The following is a 24,515-nucleotide window of genomic DNA, read 5'->3' on the forward strand; positions in this document are numbered from 1 at the left end:
ATGTAGTGAGGCTGCCATGTAGTGAGACTGCCATGTAGTGATTCATTAGTCCGAAGAACATATTTCCAATGGATTCCATTCCAATCCAGAGTCCAGTGGCATCATACTTTCCACTATGGTTTATGCCAAATCTGAATACTGTATTCAGAAAAGCACAAATGGTGGATTTTTACAATTTTTTTTTTGTTATGTTTTCAGGAAAAAAAAGAATGTAAAATAGCTGATGTTCTAGCACAGCAAGCACAGTTGCAGTGGCGCTTGTTTGAGCAGGAAGAGATTAAGCTAGCATTAACCAGTTATCCGTGTAATTTATCTTATATTATTGGCTGGAGTACATCTGTACTTTGGGTGATTGTTTTGAACTGTGTCTATACACAGTTGTGTATATGTCTGTCTTTCTTTGTTGATAGCTGTTATATGTTGATACTTTAGTGATTATTTGAGATTGCTTATTACATACCTTTTGTATAACAGTTTACACTGACATTTTATTTCATAAGGTATCTTTACTTTAATATTTGCATTTATACATTTCTAGTTTAATCAAGAATAACATTGGAGTGTGATGGCCCGAGTGCCGCAGTGCAAGGAGCAGGATGTAGCAGCAAATCTCAACATATACAGATACAAACAAGGAACAGGAACAATGACCAACAAAAACACTACAAACACAGGGGTTTAAATACATGCACAGATGATTTAACAGGGTGCAGATGTAACAAGTGATAGGCTAGCAAGAAGGGCATGTTTACAAACAAAAGACAATCACACAGTGAACAGTCAACAAGAAAACAACACCAGCAGCACAATGTGGCTGTATCACGTGATCTATGGGATGGGTAGCATGTCGTAACATACAGAAGATGGCATGTCTGTCTCCATGGTGTTCTTGAAAGCCTCAGTAGACACACAGGAAAGCAGGACAAACACCATAAACCATAAATCATAAATTATTCATTTCCTTAAGTAGAAACCTCTATTGACTTCTAAAGAGGCTGGAGGGCATCTTAGGAAAAAAGATTTAAAGTTATCAACAAAATCACTCATTGGTAGGTTTTATGTTAACATTGCAGGGTACCAGCTTATTCGCAGAGGTCTGAAAATGTTCCTTAACATTCAGTCTGTTTCCAAGTATAGTAGCTAAGATGGCACTAGTTTTGATGTTGGTGAGAACATTAACACTTTGATGAATGTCCTGATAGTAGATAATTCATGCATCCCTACAAAAATCATGTTGCACTGGGTTTACCTTTGAAATTTACTATCTATACTCAAAACTGTTACATATAATTTTAGTGGAGCTCAATAACAGCACTTCTCAGCAGAGGAAATGGGGAAGGAATTGATAAACATGAAAGATATTCTATCTCAACTGTCATCAGACAGCTTTTAACCAGCAAGGAGGATCAATCTGGAAGGTGTGTAGGACTATATGATTGGTTTACTGGATCAATTTGGAAGGTGTGGAGGACTGTGATTGGTTTGCTGGATAAGTCTGGAATGTGTGGAAGACTATGCGATTGGTTTACTGGATCAGTCTGAAAAGTGTGTAGGACTATGCAATTGGTATACTGGATCAATCTGGAAGGTGTGGAGGACTATGCGATTGGTTTACTGGATAATTCTGGAAGGTGTGGAGGACTATGTGATTGGCTTACTGACTTTCCACCATCTAAGGTTAGAAATGTCTTTTTCACAAGAGGTTTATTCATCAAAAAGGATTTGACAAGAAGTGCAGTATTTGTGTACAAGCAGTTCAGATAAACCTGTCACTTCTATAATACAGGGTGTAGACCAATTCCCCTGATTCAGGACAGAAATGTTTCCAATTTCTTGGAAGTCTGCTGTGTAATGAGCAATTTATTAAATCTACCTGTTCTTCTAAATTTGTTGTTGAATATGATAGCCACATACTCAGCTCAGTTTGGCTATAAGAGTAGCAGCAATAACTCAATTTCACGACTGACTGACAGTAAAATAAACTTTTATTTAACTCCAGTCTCAGCTTTTCTACAACTCAGTTACAGTAGCACAAACTGCAGAGAGAGCTTCATGATTGTTAACTCCTTAACACGTATTAAGAATTCAGTCTCCAGTACTGTTAACAAGCCAATGATGTTTTAATTTTGTAGCAAACAGTACTTTGTTTGTACAACACAAGAGTCCAAAGCTAACAGATTATGTTTACCTCCTGAGAACAGCTTATCAAAGCATCATTAAGCCATCCGTGGCCCCCTCTCTTATATCAAGGAGTAATGATCCGTGTAATGTCTATCCTTTACCTCACGGATGAGCTTCTCTTCCTTCGGCAAGAGGCTATTTGGCATGAAATACCCAGACAAACATGGTTGACCTCTTTGCAAAGTCTTTCCACTGACAACATACTGTCTGTTATATTATAGTTGAGATGTTATATTGCATTTTATTTAATTTTATGATATTTTTACTTTAAAACATGAGACAATGTAAAAGTACATGTGTACTGCACATTTTGTTTAGTATAAAAAAATTCATTAAAAGTTGGATTATGAAAACGGGTGTACATATGGTGGAGAGATTAAGTAATTAACCTTTTAGAATGAGTGTTTCTCCACTAGGGTGATATAATTAGATAAGTTTGTAAGTGTAATCATAATAGTTGTAAGTAGTTGGATAGATGCTTTGCAGACTGAATAGGAGAAATGTCATTGTCCTTTGCTCCCTGTACATTGCAAACATGTTTACCCTCTTAGTTTCAGTTCTTCCAGTTAACCAATTCTTCTGTCACATTTCCCTTTCAAAACCTTTTTCTAAATGGGTTATGCATCTCAATGCTTACATCATAAAACATTTTTTCAAAATGCACTGTAACTGCTCACATTGTCTATGTTAAACTTATTCAAAGCTCAATGAAGGACCAACATGCTTCTTATTTAGAAAGCTACTAATTATCTCATTAACACAGACTATATCATCTACTTTTTAGATTATCACAGAACAGAATTTTTTTTAATTATATTTTATTATAATTGCTTTTTATTTCATATGCTGGAATTATTAAAAAAAAATTCACTGTAATTGTTATAAGTAATTAAGGGGAATATTTCTTGTAACTGATGTAAAAAAATCTACACTGTATAATGGTATTCCTGGGTAATTGCATTTCCGTAAAGCTGTGAGGGTGCTTTAGCGAACGGTTAATTCCAGCTCGCGACAAGTGTGGAATGCATTAGGAATGTTGGTAGGAGGGCAGGGTGGACCACAGTATGGCTAGGCCTGGCCAGGCCTGGCAAATGAAGTGCTACCAGTCATTCCAAGGTCATTCCATGGTACACTGCCTTCCAGAAGCACATTTCTATACTGGGCTTTTGACTACTCTGCAGATATTTTACGTCTTGGCCTTGCATTATGTGCAAAGGTATTGCTGATAAATAGATACAGCAGGCACTTTGACATTGTCATGGATTAAACCAAATTTAATAGTTCTTTCCAGCTAAACCCAAACTAATATCTCAAATGTATACATGTAATTAATATATAATACTTTTATGTTTTCTGTTTGCTTCACACACTATAATAGAATATGAAGGTAGTGGCAATATAATGTGTATTCCTTTCAGTTCTGGCATGTTCATACTCATGTTCTTAAACTGTTCCCACACTGACTACATAATTCACAATTCTGCCTCCCTAATTCACCACTCTGCCTCCCTCTACTGCAATGTCACATTTGTGGATTCTGCCCAATCTTGTATATCTGAAAGAAAGAGACAAGCCAAGAGATTTATGATACCAATCTAACTCTGTCTGATTATAGCAGTAGCAGCCAAACTTGTTCCTTTTCAGAAAGACTTACAGTATATAACATATACTGTACATATAAGTTCATATCTATAGATATTTCAGTAGACCTGAAAAGTATCTGAACATATATACAATTTTAGCATTAGGATTAGGATTAGGTTTTGGGTTAATCTTGGGTTTACATTTAGGGCTAGGATTAGGTTTTGGGTTAAGCGTAAGGTTAGTTGGGTTGCTTTGAGGTCTTATCGCTGGTGACTGACAATAGAACTGTTCCATATATGAGCACTGTTTCGTTTAATAAACTACTTGATCGTGTTACAGATACTCTGTTGTGAGTATATTAATCATCTATAAAACACCACTCAGAATAAAGGGTTAGCCTTTTTTAATGAAATAGGAATGTCCTGAGGGGTGCTTCTAACTTTGTGCACTGATTTAAATTCGGAAAGAATCTCAAGCACCACTTTGTATGTTAATTCTACAAATCATCATGCAGAACAAAGACCTCATTAATTGAAGTCTTTCTCATGGAAAAAGGACAGTAACCTGAACCAAACTGGACTTGACACACAGTTGCTGTGTGGTACCTGTTAGTGTCCTTCAGCAGGACTGTGATGCTCAAAATAAAAGCCCAAGTTAGCATGAGACTGTTGCCCCCCTTCCTGAAGCCCTCTGTAAATCAAATCAAATGACTACCATCCTGCTTCATGCTATCCACCACAGTGTTCATGATAATGAATCCTGTGCATCTTTTGTTTAAATCCTTCTGGCAGACTGTGGTGTCTTTTGGGAAGCATGTTCTTTCTCTCTCTCTCTCTCTCTCTCTCTCTCTCTCTCTCTCTCTCTCTCTCTGTGTCTCTCATTCTCTTATTGATATTTGCACTGCCAGCTGAAAATGTGTGTAAATGCCTCTCAGCCACTTTGAGCTAACCTGGCATATACCCATACACATAGCTAAATTTACTTATACAGCCAACTGCTTGGTTTCTCTCTCTCTCTCTCTCTCTCTCTCTCTTTCTCTCTTTCTTTCTCTCTCTCTCTCTCTCATTAACCTGAGAATCTCCTGACACATAGCTCATCTCAAAATGAACATCCCACTAAAAACTATTTGTTTTGGCTTTAGAGGCAAAGCATAATGAAAGCAAACCATTTCAAGGGGGCTTGCTGGCCTTTTCTGGGTTAATGGCAACTATGGGGGAGCAAAGGCAAGAGGGAGGGGAAAGTACAAGGGGTGACAGATGCTGTGCAGCAACACAGACTGCAGAGATATAACCAAACGTGGCCGTGGAGATTAAATGACAGTGTTCTTCTGAGGTGTTTATATGTGCAGGTCAGGCCCGGAAGAAGGACACTTCCTCCATAAGAGAGACGTATGGTCCGCAACAGTGAGCCGCAGGAGCTAGATTGTGTTTGCTGAGTCTCCGCTTTCATCCGTTTTCTCTGAATCATTGTCATCTGGAATGGGATCAACATCAAGTTGGAAAAGGCAAGGGGGACAGCAACAGCAACAAAAAAGTACAGCTGTGAAACAAATCAGAGCCGAGGGTGAGGGCCATGACACAGAGAAGTGGAGGGAGGAAGATAGAGGGCAGCTTGCAGTACTCTGCAGCTGCCCTGCTTGCAAAGAGCCAGTGTGAGGTGGTGGTGGGGAGTTTACTGGAAATAAAATTTTCTGCATGGCTCCCTTTGCAACAGAAATAAGAGCAGGCACAAGTGAAGACACAGGACACAAACTCTGTGTGTGTGGGAGTGAGAAGGGACAGACACATAGGTTTTGAAACTGACAGACAAATTAGATGGACAGCATGATACAGTTCTAGATTTCAGATTTTTCAGTGCTGTAATTTGTGGTCAGTCTTATTAACTTAATTGATGCTTAGCTTTGTGCAGGTGAAGTAGTGATGGAGGTGTCAAAATAATTCATTTTTTTAAACATTCATTATAATTAGCCTGGGGTTTGCTCCTCATTATCAAATGCATAGCAGACTTCATGGAAACATTTAAAAATGAACATAAAAAATTACAATCGATTATCATGCAGAACCTCATGCAGCATCAAAACAGCACAGTTGAAAGGATGAATCGCACACAGCCAAATAACTGGCATGATAACTATGTGTTCTTTTGTTTTTGCTCTGGCTGGAGAATGTTGCACATGAGGAGTGTTATTCACAAGCTCAGGGGATCAATAGGTATATTTGTCTGTTTTAGATGCGATTGATTGGGCTCTTATAAGCCTCCATAGCCATGCAGATTTTCCTTTCCCTGACATGTTGCCCAGACACATAAAAGTGGCCATAGGTTTGTAAGCTGTGGAGGAAAAGATTGTAATGACCTGGGCCATGTATAAAACCAAGGGAAGCCTGTGCTGTGGGTAAAAATACTGCAGATTCTGCATAACCTGATTATTATGACTGTATCGTAGTATGAACATTTGATAGATAGTACTCTGCATCAACTATCTATCTATCTATCTATCTATCTATCTATCTATCTATCTATCTATCTATCTATCTATCTATCTATCTATCTATCTATCTATCTATCTATCTATCTATCTATCTATCAATTCATGATAATACTGCAAACACATTTGTTATATTTAACATGATCTGTATGTCTTTCCCTGTTGCAATTCAGATAAAGAGGGTCATAAAAGCCATACAAAATATCTATACTGACTGGTATAATTATAGAGCAACTTGGTACATTGATGCATGGAAATTACTACAAGTGCCTAACACACTGCTTCAGAGATAACATACTCCCCTGGAATTGCTTCAGAATCAGCACAATGGGCTTACTTCATCTCATTATATTGTATACACTGAATCACAGAAGCTTTAATAAGGTAAGAGAATACCGTAATGATAAGTCCTGGAGGAAAGGTTTATATGAATAATGCACATTAGAGAATATTGCAGGTAGTTAAGAGTAACATTTGTTATTAACCACAGCAGTCAGAATAAAAACAAAAACAGCACAGAAAGCTGTGTTATTTAGGTAAACATAAATGGAGTCAGTAAATGTGATTCTTGCATGTGATTTAGGCCTGGGATTTTCAAACAGTTGTATCACAGATTCACGTATCAAGATCTGAAGTTATTAAGAGTTTTTTGCATTGTTCTGAAGTTTCTAAAAAAAACAAAAAGCCAAGAAAACCATGTAGCAATACTTAAAAAAAACCATACAATATATATAATGCTGACATGAGGAGTAGTTGTTTAGTTTTTGTTGTTGAGGCAAGCACTTGAATAGAGCATCCTTTGAGATGAGGGGGAATGAGAGGTTCACTACAAAAATCCTTGTCAGAACAATCTTCATCACCTATATGGTGCTATAACAGCATGTGCCCGAATCCAGGTCAAAGATTGTGATGGTGTGTAAACACTTGAATAGCTTATCATTAAATATTGTTTATGTAAGATGTATTTTTATAAAGTTGGTATCACGTTTGAAGAATTTTAACTGCTTACATGATCTTTTTCTGTTTCTCTGTAGGTGATTAACTAACTAAAAATCTGAATCTGAATAGTATCTGAATAGGATTACAATGTCTTTGCTTTCTGCCTGGTTTATAATATCAGTTCACAGCAATTAACTTGTCATTCCACTGGAAATGTACTTGCAGTCCATCCCATACCTTCACAAACCCTAAGACAATTTACATCAAATCAAGGACTTATAAAATACTGGAAATAAAGGACATTGAAACCCTATGATCTTCTCAAAAAATTTTTTTTGAAGCTGACAGCACAGGAGTGGAGGTTGAAGATAGATGTTTTGGAGGAAAAAAAAAGCCAGATGTCAACGGAATTATAGTGCAGGTTGTCAGTGCAGGCAAGCATTTCACATGAGAAAAGTTTTCACTTCTTCTTTGAAAAATTATGTTTGACTCGAATGGTGTATCAAAGGCTTTAGTATGCACTACAGAACAGATGACAAATAATAAAGACATGCACTTTATCTGGGGAAGACTCATTATTAGAGAATAATAAAAGCATGATTGCCATATCTTTGAGATATTATACATCATTAGGGTTTTATGTCCATAGAAATAACATTCATTCATTTACAAAATGCTTCCTAATGTATTTATTGCACATGTCTGCCAAAAGATTCATTTGAGATTTATCCAGAAAACATCTGAAATCAAACAAAGTCACAATGTTTTTGTCCTTAAAAAACTACATCAACATAACTGTCATTTTGGAAAATAAACATATCTGCATAAATTGTTATAAGAAAGGCTTCTGCTCTATACTGATTATAGTTTTTTTAAATTTACTAAGTTTGCCAATACACTCTAAACTCTGGTGTACAAAACAGAGTTTTGTGCCGCTCAAGATGTTTTCTAGACTGGGTGACCCAGAGGTAATTAAAAGATTTTAAAAATCCTTTAGGGCTATACAAAAACTATGTTAAGCACATTGTGGGAAAGACTTAATTAAATTACTTAAGAAAGAAAGAAAAAGAAATAAATAAAGAATAAAGAATTGAATGTAGCTAGACTTGTGCTCATAACACGAACATTTCTGGCAGTTAACTTTAGGGGCTAATTCAGGGGCCATTCTTTTACATAATTTATTTCCAAAGAATATTTTTATTTTCTTGTAATTATTGGCATAACTAATCATAATGTTAATATTATATAATAGTATTTAAAAGCAATAGTTATTTCAATTAGATGAATACTGTCCATATATTTTAAAAGACTTTTGATTATTTTGCCATCACAGATGTGGCAGTTATTATTAATCCATCACTTTATCACACTTTGGTAAAATGTGCACTTACTACTGACATACCGCTGGTACAGAAAATAGTAACTCGGAAAAGATTTATTTAAATGAAGGAAAAACTAGGACGGCCTCCCAAAGAGGAAACCACCCTTTGGTGGGCCAGGTGCCTCCGAACGGTGCTTAGCAAAGCATTAGTTTTTGTGTGCCTACTGTCAAAACTTCTTGTGATAAGTGCATTTGAAACACCTACAAACTCTTCCCCTGTAAAAGTCTGTAAACACTTGTAAGAAAGTAGCTGCTTTTGTAGTTGCTCGAATGTTTCAGGTTCTGGAGTTTTGAAACACTTTCTTTCAGCAATGTGCATTTAGATTTTGTCATTAGAGCCTATGTTCTACTTTTGCCGTTAATTTAGTGCTACACCGAGCCGTTAGTTTACCAGCCTGCAGCGGTCAAAAGAGGAATCAAAAGAGGCTGCACTGTTAATAAAGTTCTTTCCTCATACATGATAAATGTTACATTCGTTATGAATATTTTAGAGACACATGCAAATTTGATTCCAACTCAGTCTCGTATCTCTTGTAAGAGTCGGTAAGTGTGCCAGGGTCTTCTATTAAAGGGTCTTGTATTAAAAACGATTTCTGAAATGGTCTGCATGCTAGTATTTCCTTTTCTGGGCTGTGTCAAGGCGTTTGTCAACTGGTCGATCGACACGTGTTTTAACGAGTTTTTAAAACTAGTGTTTTAACTAATAACATCTCATTATATCTCATTTAACTAGGGTCACTAAACTCTGTTAGCCAGCCTCGCAATTTCCACATTCGGTTTATGTTCAGTGTATCTGTGAATCAATGATTTATAGTCAGACTTTGTTGCCGTGGCCTAGTTCTACATTGGCCCTTGTTAAAAAGAAAACTCTAATTGAAATGACCATTCGTCATATGTTTAAGTAAAGGTTTTAAAGGGACCAGGAGCATGGGCACAGGGGTCTGCTTTCAGCGCGCGACGTACGGATATTTTATATGTATCGAGTGACGTCAAGAGGAGTGTCGTCTGAAGCCGATGAAATAGGGCAAGCTGTAACGGCGCGAGCCACTCATAGCCGAAGAATGGACCGCTCATGCTAACAGTGTAAACGCCGAATGCGTACGTGCTTGCAGCCTTAATTAAATAAAGCCAACTGTCACGGAGAGAAATTGGCACGGGGGTAAAGAACTGAAGTTAGCGGGGCTTTTGGAGAACCTGCACCGCAAACGCCTGGCGGTTATTTACTCACCATTTCAGTCTCCCGTGGAATACGACAGGTAGGTAAACCACTGCTTATACGGGATCTTTTATGCGTATGTAATGGTACTTCTTATTTATTAGCTTCTTACCTATTGTACGATGATCCGATGGGTATGCGGTAAAATTCTAACATACATGTAATGAGGGCAGTATCTGATTTTATTTATAACTATTATTCGAAAAAAAAAAAGAATACTGACGCATAGATTATGCTGTGTTCCAGTTCTATAAACTGATAACAGTGACAATAATTTGTTTTACCTAAACTTATTATACGTGAAATCTGAAGATATGACAAGAGGTTGTTTGGTCAAACTAATGTTCCACAACTAACATCAGTTTTAGTTTACTTGGCAGTTGGCATGTGCCGCCCTACCGACCTGTGTTGAATGTTGCTCCTGATTAAGCTGCAATTCATGCATCATATCTCTCAATCTGCCGTACGTACATTTTATGCGCTCAGGACCACTTGTGTAATCATAACCTGCGCTTTCTGATGTGCAGATAATTGCTCTATCATATTTACATAAATTGACGTTTGTTAGGGAAAGGTCCACCAAGACAATCATACGCTGTGTAATGGAAAGATTCATTACATCACAATGTCGACATCAAGCAGTTTTACACCTGAGATCTGCCTTGAAGCGCATGTTGTAATTTTGTAACATGTGTAGTATAGTATTTTAAATGACTAAATAACGGAGGAACACATTCAAAGTAATTTCCTTGTCCACCGTGATGCGTGGCTGAGGGAGCTATCCATGGTTCTGAAGATGTCCAATGACTCGCAAAAGCATTTGTAATACTACAGTGACTACTCCATTCTGGAGGAAAGTGTTTACACAGGAATGCGTTGTATTTTTATCCTAACCGTAACTGATGTCACGTAATCTGTAACGTTATTAACCAAGTTTTACAATTTATAACTTAATACAGGCCTGGTAGAGAGTACCACTTTTGCTGCACATTTATTTGTGTTGCGGATAAGATCCATGAAGTAGTTCAACCTGCACAGGCTATGCTGAATTTTGGATGTCATGCCTTTCTCCAGCTATTTTTCAAATGCATTTGCTAGTTTTCAGTTGCTATTGTTTTAAATGTATTTCTGAATAGTATGGTAGTTGACAACATCTGGCATAACTAATTAAAATAGCTTGTCATTTTGTTTTGAAAAGCACAGAAGTAACTTTATAAGTTTGAGTTGTGGCATGCAGTGCTGTCCTGTCCCTTATTAATGAAAATGATAAGAATCTTTATCAATGCTATATTTGTAAATTATTTATCTTGTACTTTGTATTGTTGCAAATATAATTATTTTGCATCTTTAATATATATTGTACATTCTCTTGGCACTCATTGTCCTTCTAAATATAATTACTGTTTACATTATTCAAATTGATTATAAGCTGTCAACTTCAGTTAGAAAATGATGTCAACAAACTTTTTTACAAAGTCAATATGGTTTTAAGCTAAAAATTATATTTGCAGACAAAAATACATTCTCAGCATGACTATAGCCATGTTCAGCTAATTTACTCTTTGATTATTGAGATATAACTCCTAATACAAGCTCTAAAAAGGAAAGTACTAATGTGAAAGGATTGCATTCAGAGTTTTAATTGGATCTGACTGTGGTTTTGTTATTTGCTTAGAGAGGATCTATTTGACTTTCTTGTGAAAACCAATACAAGCAGTTTGTTCAGGTCATCTACATGATGATAGTTTTATTTTAGCATTGTCTCATATTGGTTTGATGTTGTTTATTACAAGTGTGTTGAATTCATTATCTGTCTTTATAATCTGTCTCTGATACCTTTCACTCAGGTTCTATATAGCCCATGCAAATGGTTTTGTATTGCTTATTTGTGCTTACAAATACACTGACCCTTCTAAAGTACACAAGTATGCTAGAATACACAGAAGAGGAAACGCAAAATCCAACTTGTGCCTTAGAGGTTTACTGAGCTTCCTGCCATTTAGGAACTCTTTCCATCAATCCACGGAATTAAAAGTGACCTACAGCGCAATCTCTGTCCCACATTTCTGCTAGAAGCTATTAAAATGACCAGAACAAGATAAGAAGCTACTAGACCTATGAGTCTACAGCTATTGGAATCAGGTGCACTGTCAGGGTGTATTTCAAATACCTTGCGTTTGAAATTATAGCCTTCTGAACCGTTTGACTTATCATTCCTGCCCTCATTCAAACCTTTCTCACTAATGAAAGCTTGATACCATACTCATGAAAAACCATTTACTTCTGGGTATATAGTAATGGAATTTACCAAAATAATACACAATATTTTAAAACATATGTGACTGACTGACTGACTGAGATTTCAGAGTATTAGAAAATAGCATAAACAGACATTAAAACAAACAGAAAAAAAATAGTCTTAGTAATAACTTAAATACACTCATAGACCTATAAAAAATCAAACTGTTTGTAAACTTTACTTTGCTCTTAGTAAATCGTATTAGTTCTACTTTGGTAACACCCCACTGGCTCAAACTATGAGACAATTTATAAATGATAAATGTTAAGGTGATACAAGTTATACATGATAAGTTGTGAAACAGTTTTTAATTTTTTCACAAGATAAACTCCTAATAAACTGCTTATCCTTTGTGCATTCATGGAATGACACCATTCATTGCATTTTAATTTCAGGAAACACCATTTAGAAATTAGATGGTGACATATGTTGGCTAATGACACTCATTTAATTTATGAAGGTTTAATAATGATCTGTTAATGAAATTTTGAAGTAAGAATGTGAAGTGGACATTATATTTAATAAAAGTTAATGAAATCAGTTAAAATGTTAATGGAACCTAGATGTAAAAATCTTACATGTGTACATTTATAAGATAATAAACCTTGACAGCTATGTCAAAACAACCAGAAAAAAAATGCATCAAGCACCAGATCTGGTACTTGGAGGAGTCTGTTTCAGCTAGCTCCTCAATGCCGTAGCATTTATTTTTCCATTCTTTTTTTCTCTTTTTCTAAAACAAGCGCAGTTTACAGCCTTATCTTTCTATTGCTTAGACTGCATAAATCCACTTCAAATAGGTCTGTATGTCATTTTATCATTTTAAAACTTATGCCTGCTTTGCCTGTTAACCTAGGGTCAGTGATAGCAATGAGAAAAATGCAAGAGCATACAAGCTACCGGAGAACTTGATTTCATCAACTTCATCGGCTGTATTAGCTATACCCGTACAGTCACTAAATGTGAAGAGGAGGGTACATGTGCTGCAAAAAAGCCATGAATTCAAGTTAAAAAAAAAACGACACTTTTGTAAAGAGAATTTTTTTTATACTATGCGTTTTGAGATATTGTTTTGCTTGTGTCACTCCTAGAATACTGATTGATTTTAGGAATATGGAGGGACTTCCTGTTCAGGTTTATATTTCATATAAAAATCCTCGAGGATAGCACTTGGAAGAATGACTGAAAATGCATTTCCAAAGAGGTTGCGGTGTAGCAGTTTCTTGGGAGCTGATGAAGGTTTCATTAAAAAAAGTTATAGACTACATAGAATTAACCTGAAAGCCTCAAGCATTAACTGGACAAACAAGGTGTTTAGATAACGTTAGTCTTATGCATATTTGGTTAGCTGCACATATATAAATATTAATAGATAAATATAATTTGACACTTGACACTGCTCCTCCAAATTCACAGACAGGCCTCTATATGTAAGAGGCATATTTTAAAGATTTCTATATCACCTTAAGCTGAGCTATGAAAGTTTCTTTTAGGCATCTGGAACAAAGAGCTGTTGTTCGCATTCAGTGAAGATGGTGTAAAAATCACAGAGTGTGACTTTGGCCATTCTGTCTGTTATGACCTCAGATTTCTTGCTGAGGTCATATTGCTGTCACATATCTCATTTGCAGAGTTTTAAAATATAGAACATCTCACTCATGCAGATGGGTGGGTACGCTAAAAAGCTCTCATAGCTGAGTGCATTCTGGACACGCGGCATCCGTATGGTAAGCCGGCTGGCAGAAGATGCACTCTGTGCTGTGTTCTCTTGGCTGGAGTCCCTGGCTTTCACCGCATGTGAGTCAACCAACTCCAAGCAGGAGCAGAGGCATGGCAATGACAGGTGCATTCTGAAGGAACGCCTTGATCTGCTACCTGCTAATAGAGAACACACAGCGCGCACAGAGCTATCGCTAACTGGATTGGTTGCACCATTACTGTTGTCAGATATAAAGGGAAGCAGTAAAATCAACAGCCTCATCTCTGTTTGCACACTAATAATAAATAGTGAAGAAGGTCCAAAAGGTTTCCATTCTAAACAAATCACTATTGATTTTGTGTCAGTGGCAGAAGGGACTAGACAGACAGCTTGCACATATGTCAGTGATCACTGTTTCGTGTTTATGTAAGCAGATATGTACTTACAATGGGTGCAGTCAAGAAAACCCACAAGTTTATTGCATCCACCATAAATTCAACAGCATCGTTGATCTAATAAGCACCTGTCTGAGTCACTGAGATGAAGCCTGTAATGGTGCTGGATTTTAGTGCCACAAATCAGGGCACCATCTGACCGCATTGCTGAATTAACTTCACAAGGACAGTGTTTCCCCTCATTGTCAGAAACCTTTCACCACTCATATTTTGTGGGAGTTAAATTTTTTAAGGTTAAATTGTCTTCAAAGATCAAAGTAAAAGTTATATTAAAAGTCTAACAATGAACAAAAATTGACAAAGGTAAAAAAAAAAATACCATCATGCTTTTTTAACTTTTTCAGAAACTCATTTCATGGAGGACAGCTGTAGTAGCAATTATTGCCTGAGGAGAGCCATCTCAATAGTGTTGCAGAAGTGTCTAGTGTCTAGATTAATTAGTTGAGTGGTGATAAGTTTTGACAGCGCTCGTCTGTCTGGGCTGTATTTGCTTGTGACTTTGAGTGTCAGGATACTTTTTTTTCACATTGGCTGTGTCACGTTTTTCTCCCTGCAACAGGCCGACACTGATGGGCAGGCTGGGCATTTGGACGCTCCCCATCTTGTTCGGAGCCTCTTTCTGGCAGCTCTGTGACGGACATGGTGGTGTTGAAATGGCGAACAGAGCAGACGGTGTCCCCGAGGGACTTCAGCAACTGGTGAATACCCTCACTTGTTCTCTCCATGTCTTTGCTTGCTTTTCTCAGTTTCTTGATTCTTATGATTTATGGTTTTATCTTATGGTTTCTTGATTCTATTCAATAACAAATTCAATATAATTTCATCATATCACATGAGAGTGATCTGACAATTTATTTTTAAAAAGTAACTGATTAAAAATGATTTTCTTTATTTACACTTATTGTGCCCCCCAAACTGTTACAGAATAATATAAACATAAAATTCAGTTGTCCTAACAGTGTTTCCCCATTACTTCTATGTTCTGTTAGCGAAGATTACCCGTGGCTAAGTCACCCCTCACACACAGAGAGCAAAAGCAGGAAATGCTCAGCAAGAACATTAAATTTATCAAGCTGACACTCTCACTACACCACTTTTTTTTTGCTCTGAAACGAGTCCCTTTCAAATTACATTTTCTCATATTTGCATAACACAACCTTATGATCGTTTGCTTCGCAATATGTCCTGCTCTCTAACTTAGTACTTTTTTCCCTAGTGAGATTTTCTTCCATTTCTTACAGCACACTCGAGGATTTGATTTTACGCTGCATGCAGGCAATCCTCACAAGCCTCTCTAAATCAATTGTCCCACAGACCTGTGAAGCAAATGGAGGCTTGTTTCCTACCTTCATCCACAGTTGTTTTCCCCCCTAAATTCTTTGTGCAATTAAGCATGAACCCCTCTGGTCTGTTTTCACTCTGTCTTGCCCGTGGGGTGCCATGTTCTCAGGGTAGTGAGGGAATGTCACTGCATTGCATTCCCCACTTCTGCAACCTTAATCCCACTGCGCAGACAGACAACCAACCCAACACTGGAGAAGGCTGGGGCGTAATGGATGTGAGCGGTTCATACCCTGTGGTGAATTGGAACAAATGAAGGTGGAATACTTTGCGGGCACAAATTGTCTGTGCCAATACTATGAAAAAGAAAAAAAAAGAAAAGACAGCATTATCCGCAGTATTTACCCGTATCTGGTAGTTAATTGACTGTAGTTGGGTTTCAAAGGGATTCCTTTTAACTTAAGAATAAACTAATAAATAACTTAAGAATAAGATAATAAATTCAGCATCCTCACATATAATATTAAATCTGATTCAATAAATGATAATTTTACTTGCTTTGGTCAGAACTCATTTATATACTTGATAAAGACTTGTAGCTATCATAAAACCTAGGACCACTTGCAGTTAGGGTATGTTTATAAAATATACTGACTTTATAGACTTATGACCTATGTAGTGTTAGTCATTCATAAGAAAAATGACTTTCACCATACACACACACACACACACACACACACACACACACACACACATACACACACTGCCATCTGTCACAATCTACCTTACATATCATGATCATAATGATTTATAAGTATGCCTAAACATGTTCTGAAACTGGTTCCTTTAAAATTGTAATTTGTTGTTTTTTGTTATTGTTTTGTTATAGGAACATGTACAATCAAACTGATATGAGTGCAACATTTTAATTTTATCAATATTTAGTACATAACTGTCTTATGGGGCTTAAAATGTGTATGTCCTAAGATAGTATGATCTAAAGTGATCTAGATGAAGGACTCTTAAAGGTGGCTTTCAAGTGTATGCACCACTGAGCAGATCTATAGAATATAAATCGAAGCAATCTCCGAGTCTAGGTGCATATATGAAAAGCCTCCATTTTAAAAGGATCCATTAAAAAGAAAACATACTTTCATGTAGGCATCATAGTAAATGTAGCAGGAAATCTAGCAAAAAGGGCTTTTTAAAGAGTTCTAAGGGTCACCATTCTGCAGTATGGACTGGAGGAAGATCAGGGTATAACAGAGTATTTTGTATATAACAGATCTTTAGAGTACTCTAAAGTACATTTTGTAAAGTGTCTCCCAGACTCCAGTGGCAGAGAAGACAGTACTGTAGTATATGAACATCTCTTTCATCCAATTCATGATACAAACTACAACTAGCCTAATGCATATGACATTTTATTTCCTCAAAATGACCTATTCTATTCTAACCCTGAAATAGAAGAGACACCAGCAAGCAACAATACCCCTGAAAATGTATAGATTTATGTGTGATATGTGTTGATACTCACATTACTGAACAAGCTTTAGCAACACCCTAAGTCTCAGTAATTAACACACTTCTTTTGCAGTCTGTTGGGTACACAGGCAGACAAGCATTAAGAGAAACAGGATAAATAGCGTAGGGCAAAAAAAGAAAAATCAATTTATAATTAAATAAACAAATTATAACAAGTTATGAAATAACAAATTATTTACATAAAAAAAGAGCAGTCTAACATGACTCAGAATTGTTTTTTGTTGAAACCTTGTTGAAAATAGTTCACGAAATGATGTTATGGGAAATAAATTAAGTGAAATCAAAAATTTTGCATGTATCATTTTATGGTCAGTTTTGAAAAGGGTTTTGAATTTAATTGACATTATAGTAGCACAAGGGAATTAATTCATTAGAAAGTGGGATAGCACACATATATTTAGCATGGTGGTTTATTATTTACGTGACATCAATAGAACGTGCATCATGACTATGACCCTGGTCCTAACTCTTTTGAAGTTGACTTACTGGAATATCTATGAGCTGTACCAACAATTCTAGACTATTGGAACTGTTCTCATTGTCTAGCAAGAGTGTAAGAAAGTGTTAGCATAAGGAATTGGGAAGTGGGGTATTATCAGGGAGCAGATTTCCTCAGTTCCTGACCCTTTGTGGCCTTCTATCACAGGGGAGATTAACACTTTAATTTGGCAAATATCTGTGCATGTAAAAGCTTTTTCGGCCCTGTGGTCCAACCTCTTTGTCTCACTTCATCTTCAGAGCAGACATGTCCAAATTACAGTTAATCAAAAATTACTTATGGAATAAACTGTGACCATAAATAGCCTGGTAGCATGTGGCAAACTCTCCATTTAATGACATGCAATAAATTCCAAAGCTGGCAACCTTAGAAGCCTTACATTGTGCATTCTGGCCATTAATCATCAATGTAAATCCTTGCTCTGCGTCCCAGTTTTACAAAACAGTGAAATCTTTTTTTGAACATAAAGAACATAAATGGGTTTCTTAACTGTTACCTCGCCATTAGACTGACAAATAAATACAGAATATGCCTTTTTAGTTTTTGATGTTGTTAGATCTGAGTAATTGATATTTTCGGGGTTAAACAATTATTGCAATAGTGCACACACGCTCATAGTAATCATAAAAATACATTAGGAGCCTCTTGCTCTTTTGAAGTATAAAGCATGTTTGAGACAAGTGAGAACCTTTATGTAACCATGCAACATTAATGATTACATCTCATTCAGTCATGTTATGGTAGACGGGAAAGTCTAGTGTGGGAAATCAATTACCATAATGTAATTAGATTGGTCTCAGCGGTGAGATATCAACTAGCCTAATATTTCATGCTTCAAATTGGACTTTTACAATGAATATCTTCTTGCAGTTAATGATAATTCACAATAAATGTCTTATTCAGTTAATAATGCATAGTTGTTATGTTTGAGTTGAACTGTATATAGCCACCCTAAACTCAATAATCTACTGAAAGTATCCATTTACATCTGAAATAGAAGTAATAACAAAACAACAACAACACTTTTTTGCATGTGATTATCTTCATTTAGTATTTAGGTTACCTGAAATGCTCCTGTCAGCGTGTTATTCATGTGTTTGTGTTTTTAATATTTCATAAAATCTGGCAGGCTCAGCCAAATGCAGTCTTTATGCAACTTATTTACTGAACATGAAAACACAAGAAAAGGAGTTTGTCATGCTTCTGTTGACACCCAGCCAGAAAGACACCCACACTCTCACCAATCACACCCCTCAATTACTTCCTTGCTGCCAATCACCCACTTATTGATTGATCATTCACACCTGTTCCCTATTACATTCCACCTATTTATTCCCACAGGTACTATCCAACAGCGCTTTGCATCAGCCTCTGTAGAAACTAATGCATTGCTCTCTACTCTGTCTTCAAGGACTGCTCTGTGTTGTTTAAACACCTTTTTATTCTTTGCTCAAATAAACCTGCCTTCAACCTGTCCTCATGCCTTGTTCCTCTTTCACTAACATATCACAGTTATTGTAGACCACTGGCAATGAAATTATGCTTCAAAATATTATATTTGAATATATATATATATATATATATATATATATATATATATATATATATATATATATATATAAGGATGCTTGGTTCCATTTGTGAAAGCAGCCAGGTCCATGTGATTCCATGGCCAACTCTCCTCCTCCTGACAGATTATTGTGACCTGGGAGGTGAGGCAGGATGCACAGACGAGCCGTGTTGCACACACAGGCGTTTATTTAATACACGCAACAAAATGATCACAACAAAGACTGCTAAACATGAATGAATGCTACTCAACAGCACAATTAAGCACACTGCTTATGTGGGGTTAAACACCAATGCCTAAACAGGACTTTATATTCATGCACAGTAACGATGTAAAATGAGGAACAGGTGTAATACATGGGAAGGGCGTGGCCATGCAAATGAACACACACACACACACACACAGGGAGATGTCTGGGAGGAGGGGGCTGTCCTGGGACAATTATTAAAATAGTGATTATCGAATAATTATTAAACTACTTGTAAATGTTGCCAGTGAGGCCTGAGGGTAAAATACACCAGTCTACCTCTGTGGTATGCCAGCTCCCTTTGTTCTATTGGCCACAGTCAACACATGATTTTTCAATTAAGTAATTTTTTTAGCTTCCCCCTCATTATAATCAGATCCGAAGTGACTGATCACTAATCGATTATTAGTGGTAGTGGCTATTAATGTGCGGTGGCTTCACTATGCACTAGCACGGAGGCCCTTCAGGCCTTGCCCAGACAGTCATTACATCACATGTCAAGTGGAAGAGCAGGATGTGGTGCAATTATATCAGGCAGCTCTAAAGCTCCAGACTAGGCAAAATCGGAGAAGGGCTACAAGCAGTTACAAGCACTGCTGAAGGGTGCACCACAAGCCAGTCTGGAAAACTGGCTGGACTTTGATTATCTTTTGTACATGAAGTGGTTGTGTTCAGCTTTAAACACATCCTATATTATCTTTTCAGAACTTAATAATAAAATAAAAGTAAAGAAAATAATATTCACATACAATAAAATCTGCTTGTTGTGAATAAGACCTGATTGCTTGCTTGTGCTATGCTTGTATTTATTGGAATACTCCAGACCTACTGTTAATGAATACACATGATTTCAGTCTATCGGCGTAAACATTATTAAATCTTCAGCATATCGAGTAACCCTAACTGTCTTGTGTCACCATGTGTTCATCAATACTGTTCCAGTTTAGAGCTATGTTAAAGGGAACTACTGACTCATTCTCATATAACAAAGGCTCATTGTCATTCCCATTAAACTTCCATCATTCCATCATCAACTCTGCTTCCTGGTGCCCGTGGAATGCAGTTCTGTAGTTAAGACAGACAGGTGGCAGAAGAACAGAAGGTTCGAGTGCATCTCAGTAATTGCCATGATTCTCAGCCATGATGCTGCAGTATGAAAACTCCCCTAAGGGCAACCAGGCTTTCTGAACTGGCAGACCTGAAAAACTAACAGACAAATGCTTTAGCAGTCTAGGCTTTCTGAAAGATAGCCTTTTTAGAGGCACTGGAAGGATTCTGCGGGCCAGAGTAAAGACATGGCTGCTTTAGACTTTTGATTCAAAGAAGTTCCACTGAACCAAAACACAGACATTTGGTGCAAGTTAGCTGTAAAGTCCTAGACTGTTTACAAATGCACACTTCCTGCTTCCATTTGTTTTCATTTCCACTGGGACCTAGGATCACAGTCCTGTAAGCATATATTACTTTACTGTAAGGCTTTATTATAAGCTTATAGGTGTGAGTGTGCTTTGCATGCAAAAGATCTATCAGTCATTTTTATAGCAAGCAAAGCTTTTTTTTGATAAGGTAATTTGACAGTGATCCTGATAAAAGCATTAATACAACCTTTTTAGTGTTTATTATTTTATTCGGACTGAATATGTCTTATGGAATTGGTCTTTCTGTGCTAATTTTGAGATGGTAATCCAGAAAGCAGGTAAAACTAATATCCATTGTAAGTTCGAACTAGTGAGTGGCTAGAATAAAAAAAGGTAGTTGAGTACACAATATGGCAATTTAGATGCAATAAATTCTAGCCTCTAATGGGGTAGTGTGTCTAGGGTAAGCTCTACTGGGTAGTTCTTTAATGTGAAAGGTCATGACTTTGGAGAACCATTGTTTAGTTTTCCTACATCATGTTAATAAGCTTTTGCCTCTTTTATTGCAGCAATATGGAACATCTGAGAAGAAACCCAGCCAATGTAAGTAAAATGTCTCTAAGTAATTAAATATTTTTTGCATCTTCATTTATATGCAGTTGACTGTAAATATTGTCTGATTGTCAGTGGTCATCATGCGAGATTTTTTTTTTCCATCATAAACTTTCCACATGCGAGATGTCCATAACTGATTAAAGTCTTTACACTTGAAGTCTTTACATAGCAACTGCTGGCATATGCAAAGACAAACCCAGTTTTTGCTATTATTGCACATTCTTCTTTTTGCTTTGACTTTCTTTACAGCAAAGCGATTCTAGATTGTGCTTGTTCGAGTTGTGTCTCTGTTTGTATCTGGTACATTAGGATATTTTTGCAGCTGAAAAAAATTAAATGTTGCAATTTTAACCACAGCTTACTTTTATTTTGTGAAACCTAAAAATACTGAATTAATTACATTTACATTGATTACATTGCTTACATTGATTTGAAATATTGTCAGTGTTGCTTTGCCAATTTTATATGTGTGTGCGATAGCTGGTAGAGACCTGACAAGAAGACTGATATAGGCATATTATTGGCAAGCTATATCAGGCTTTCAGTGGATCCAGTGCCACTATTTCTCTTCTGTGAGGTACATATCTAGTAGATATGTGACTGCTGCTCAAATTCTTTGCAGCACCTCCCATACTCAGTTGTTGATTCAGTTTCCTTCATTCCCAGAGCTATTTGCAGAGTAAAAGAAACTGTCCAGCTTGGACAGCCAGCCATATAGAGCAGATCTAAAGGATAAATAGACACAGGTAAGGGAAAGTCCTTTTGCAGAAATATTTTCTTTCTTCACTGGTGTAGAATGATGGTATTTTTCCTTAATATACCATAAATATTCTAAGTGACTACTAATTCCTGGAAGTCTTTTGGGACTAATTATTCACTGTCAAATGGACATCACAACGACCACAAAACAAGCAAAGAACCCCCAATCCAGTTTTTTTTTTCCCTCTCAGATGGGAATTATATTGTTAATTTGTGTCCCCACCCAATTTTTTTCACATTAGGTTTCTTCCCTGAGAAGATAACCATCATGCCTATGTAAATGTCAAAGCAATAATGCGTTAAGACATCACCCCCACTGTCCTCAGCCACCCGTCATAAATAAATAGTCTGTGGCTGGGGCATGCCAGGTCATCTTAAAGACCATTGGAAACAGCCAAGTTACAGGAGAAACAGTTTTAAGAAGCTTCCTTTTGTAGTCCAATACAAGGCACAATTAAATCTTTAAAATGTATCTGCTGAAACACTGTAATTCATTTGGCTTCGGGAGGCTTAATGCAGGCTTTCTTACCATCGTAAATTAAACAATAGCACGAGGCAAACATGGTTAAGCAGCCCTGTGGTTCATTTAGGTGGTAATTGGAATGGAATTAGATAGGGCATGAGCTGCCAGTGGGGTTTTGTAACAAGCTCTAAGTGACTTAGCCAGAGGGCAGACGAGAGGGCGGAAAGCCTAGAGAAGACAAGCCTATTGTGAGAGATCAAAAAGTTTGGAGAGTAAAAATTGGGAGAGTGGGTAACAAAATAAAAATGGAAAATAAATTGCTACTTTGAAAGCACTTTTCACTTGGCAGCACTCAGACAAATTATGGCTGTATAAACAAAGCATATTTGTGTGGACATAAGGGCTTGTTTTTTGTTTTAAAGGACACTATAGTCAATTTAAATTTAGCGTTAAACCCTAAAATATGTTAGTGCATGCAAAATGTTAATATCTTGTACAGTAAATGTGCATATGTTGAAGCATCTTTGTTATACAGAAATACAAGTAATAACTGAACCTGAGTATCTTAATGTTTTATTTCATGAGAAATATTTGATGTAAGGAGGTAAACAGGTTTATTCATACATGTAGTACTATAATGGTAACACCAGATGTAAACTTGCTCTGAGTACTTTACCTATTAGATCAGGGAGCTCAATATTGGAGGCTATTGTTAGATATTACTGAGCAATGTCACTTATAAGTCACTGTCATCTCATTCAACCATAAATCCCTAGAGATGTATAATTTCATTATACTGAGGTCTAATAAAGTGCACACAGTGTACAGTCCATAAAATATACCATCCGAAATCAGTGAGCCATCAGAAAGTTAATCAAAATGTTAAATTATGACTGCCAAGGAGGAACATCTCTCTGCCTCGTAGGGGTTGTAAGAAAAGTTGTAACATTCCCAAGTCTCCTAAGAGGTGGCAAAGCAGCAGTTTTTATACATACCATTAAATGTTTGTCAAGATACAAAAAAGATACATTTTTTTTGGAAAGCTGTAGCGTGAGGCAGTTTACACAAATCATGAACCTGCACTTTTTTTCAGGTATTGATTTCTATTTGAGCTTGATTTGGTGAGTGTATTCAACTGGAGGCTTTTCAAGTATAACTTTATTTTAAAAAGTTTAGAGGAAAGGACAGAAAATTGGGTTGTGGTCATTTGTGCATACATTTTAAGCAGTTTGCTGTTTCATGTAAGAACTCTGTTCAGTTGAAATCAGTTAATAAAAGTGTTAAGTCCTTATTCAGGCAAACAAACTAAGCAGTCACAGCACATTTTTATCATGAATCCCTTCATCTCTCTCTCTCTCTCTCTCTCTCTCTCAGAAAGGGTTTGAGACTAAGTCATGTAGGAAACCTCATGGGGTGAGGTCCTCTGTAACACTTTGTCACTCAGCAGAGGACAAAACGTATTTGCATATCTCGGGGGAAGTGGAAATATTAATCAGCTGCTGTCGCACCAGAATTCATGATTCAGTAAACAGCAAAAAAAAATAAAAGGTTTGAATACTGACAACATGCCTGATGGGTTACCAAGGCCATGTTCATAGTACACAAGATGAGGTTGAGATGGCCAAAAGAAGTGAAACTAAGCTATTGTTACACTCAGTGAATCTGTTCTCAAGTCTAAATAAAGGATTATTTAAAGTTTGCTAAAAAGAAACAAAGCCAGATCAATGACATTGTGTTGATGAAAATGCTCTACTAGGATTCATGCATTTTTAACAACTAAAATGTCATAGGTTACTTAAAATCATTCTGTTAGTGGTTCTAGTCTGTATTGACAGGAGAGAGTTAAGATGTAATCTGTAACATGACGATGTTACAGCCTTCAGGGGAAGGAATAGATTCCCCAATTGCCTGATAGAGATTTTGCAACTGGCAGTCAGCC

At 36.7% G+C, this 24,515-nt stretch overlaps 1 protein-coding gene across 1 annotated transcript in view; it reads left to right on the forward strand.

Annotated features, from left to right (window-relative positions):
• The first annotated feature begins 9,641 nt into the window (after nucleotides 1-9,641).
• Nucleotides 9,642-24,515, forward strand: part of fstl4 (follistatin-like 4) — a 116,818-nt gene continuing 101,944 nt past the window's right edge. The window contains exons 1-3 of the mRNA XM_027011011.2: nucleotides 9,642-9,826; nucleotides 14,799-14,937; nucleotides 21,309-21,342. Coding sequence (XP_026866812.2) covers nucleotides 14,809-14,937; nucleotides 21,309-21,342 — 163 coding nt within the window. The 5' untranslated portion in view covers nucleotides 9,642-9,826; nucleotides 14,799-14,808. The remainder of the gene's footprint in view (nucleotides 9,827-14,798; nucleotides 14,938-21,308; nucleotides 21,343-24,515) is intronic.

Source organism: Electrophorus electricus, chromosome 6 (assembly GCF_013358815.1).
Source record: "Electrophorus electricus isolate fEleEle1 chromosome 6, fEleEle1.pri, whole genome shotgun sequence".
Taxonomy (NCBI): domain Eukaryota; kingdom Metazoa; phylum Chordata; class Actinopteri; order Gymnotiformes; family Gymnotidae; genus Electrophorus; species Electrophorus electricus.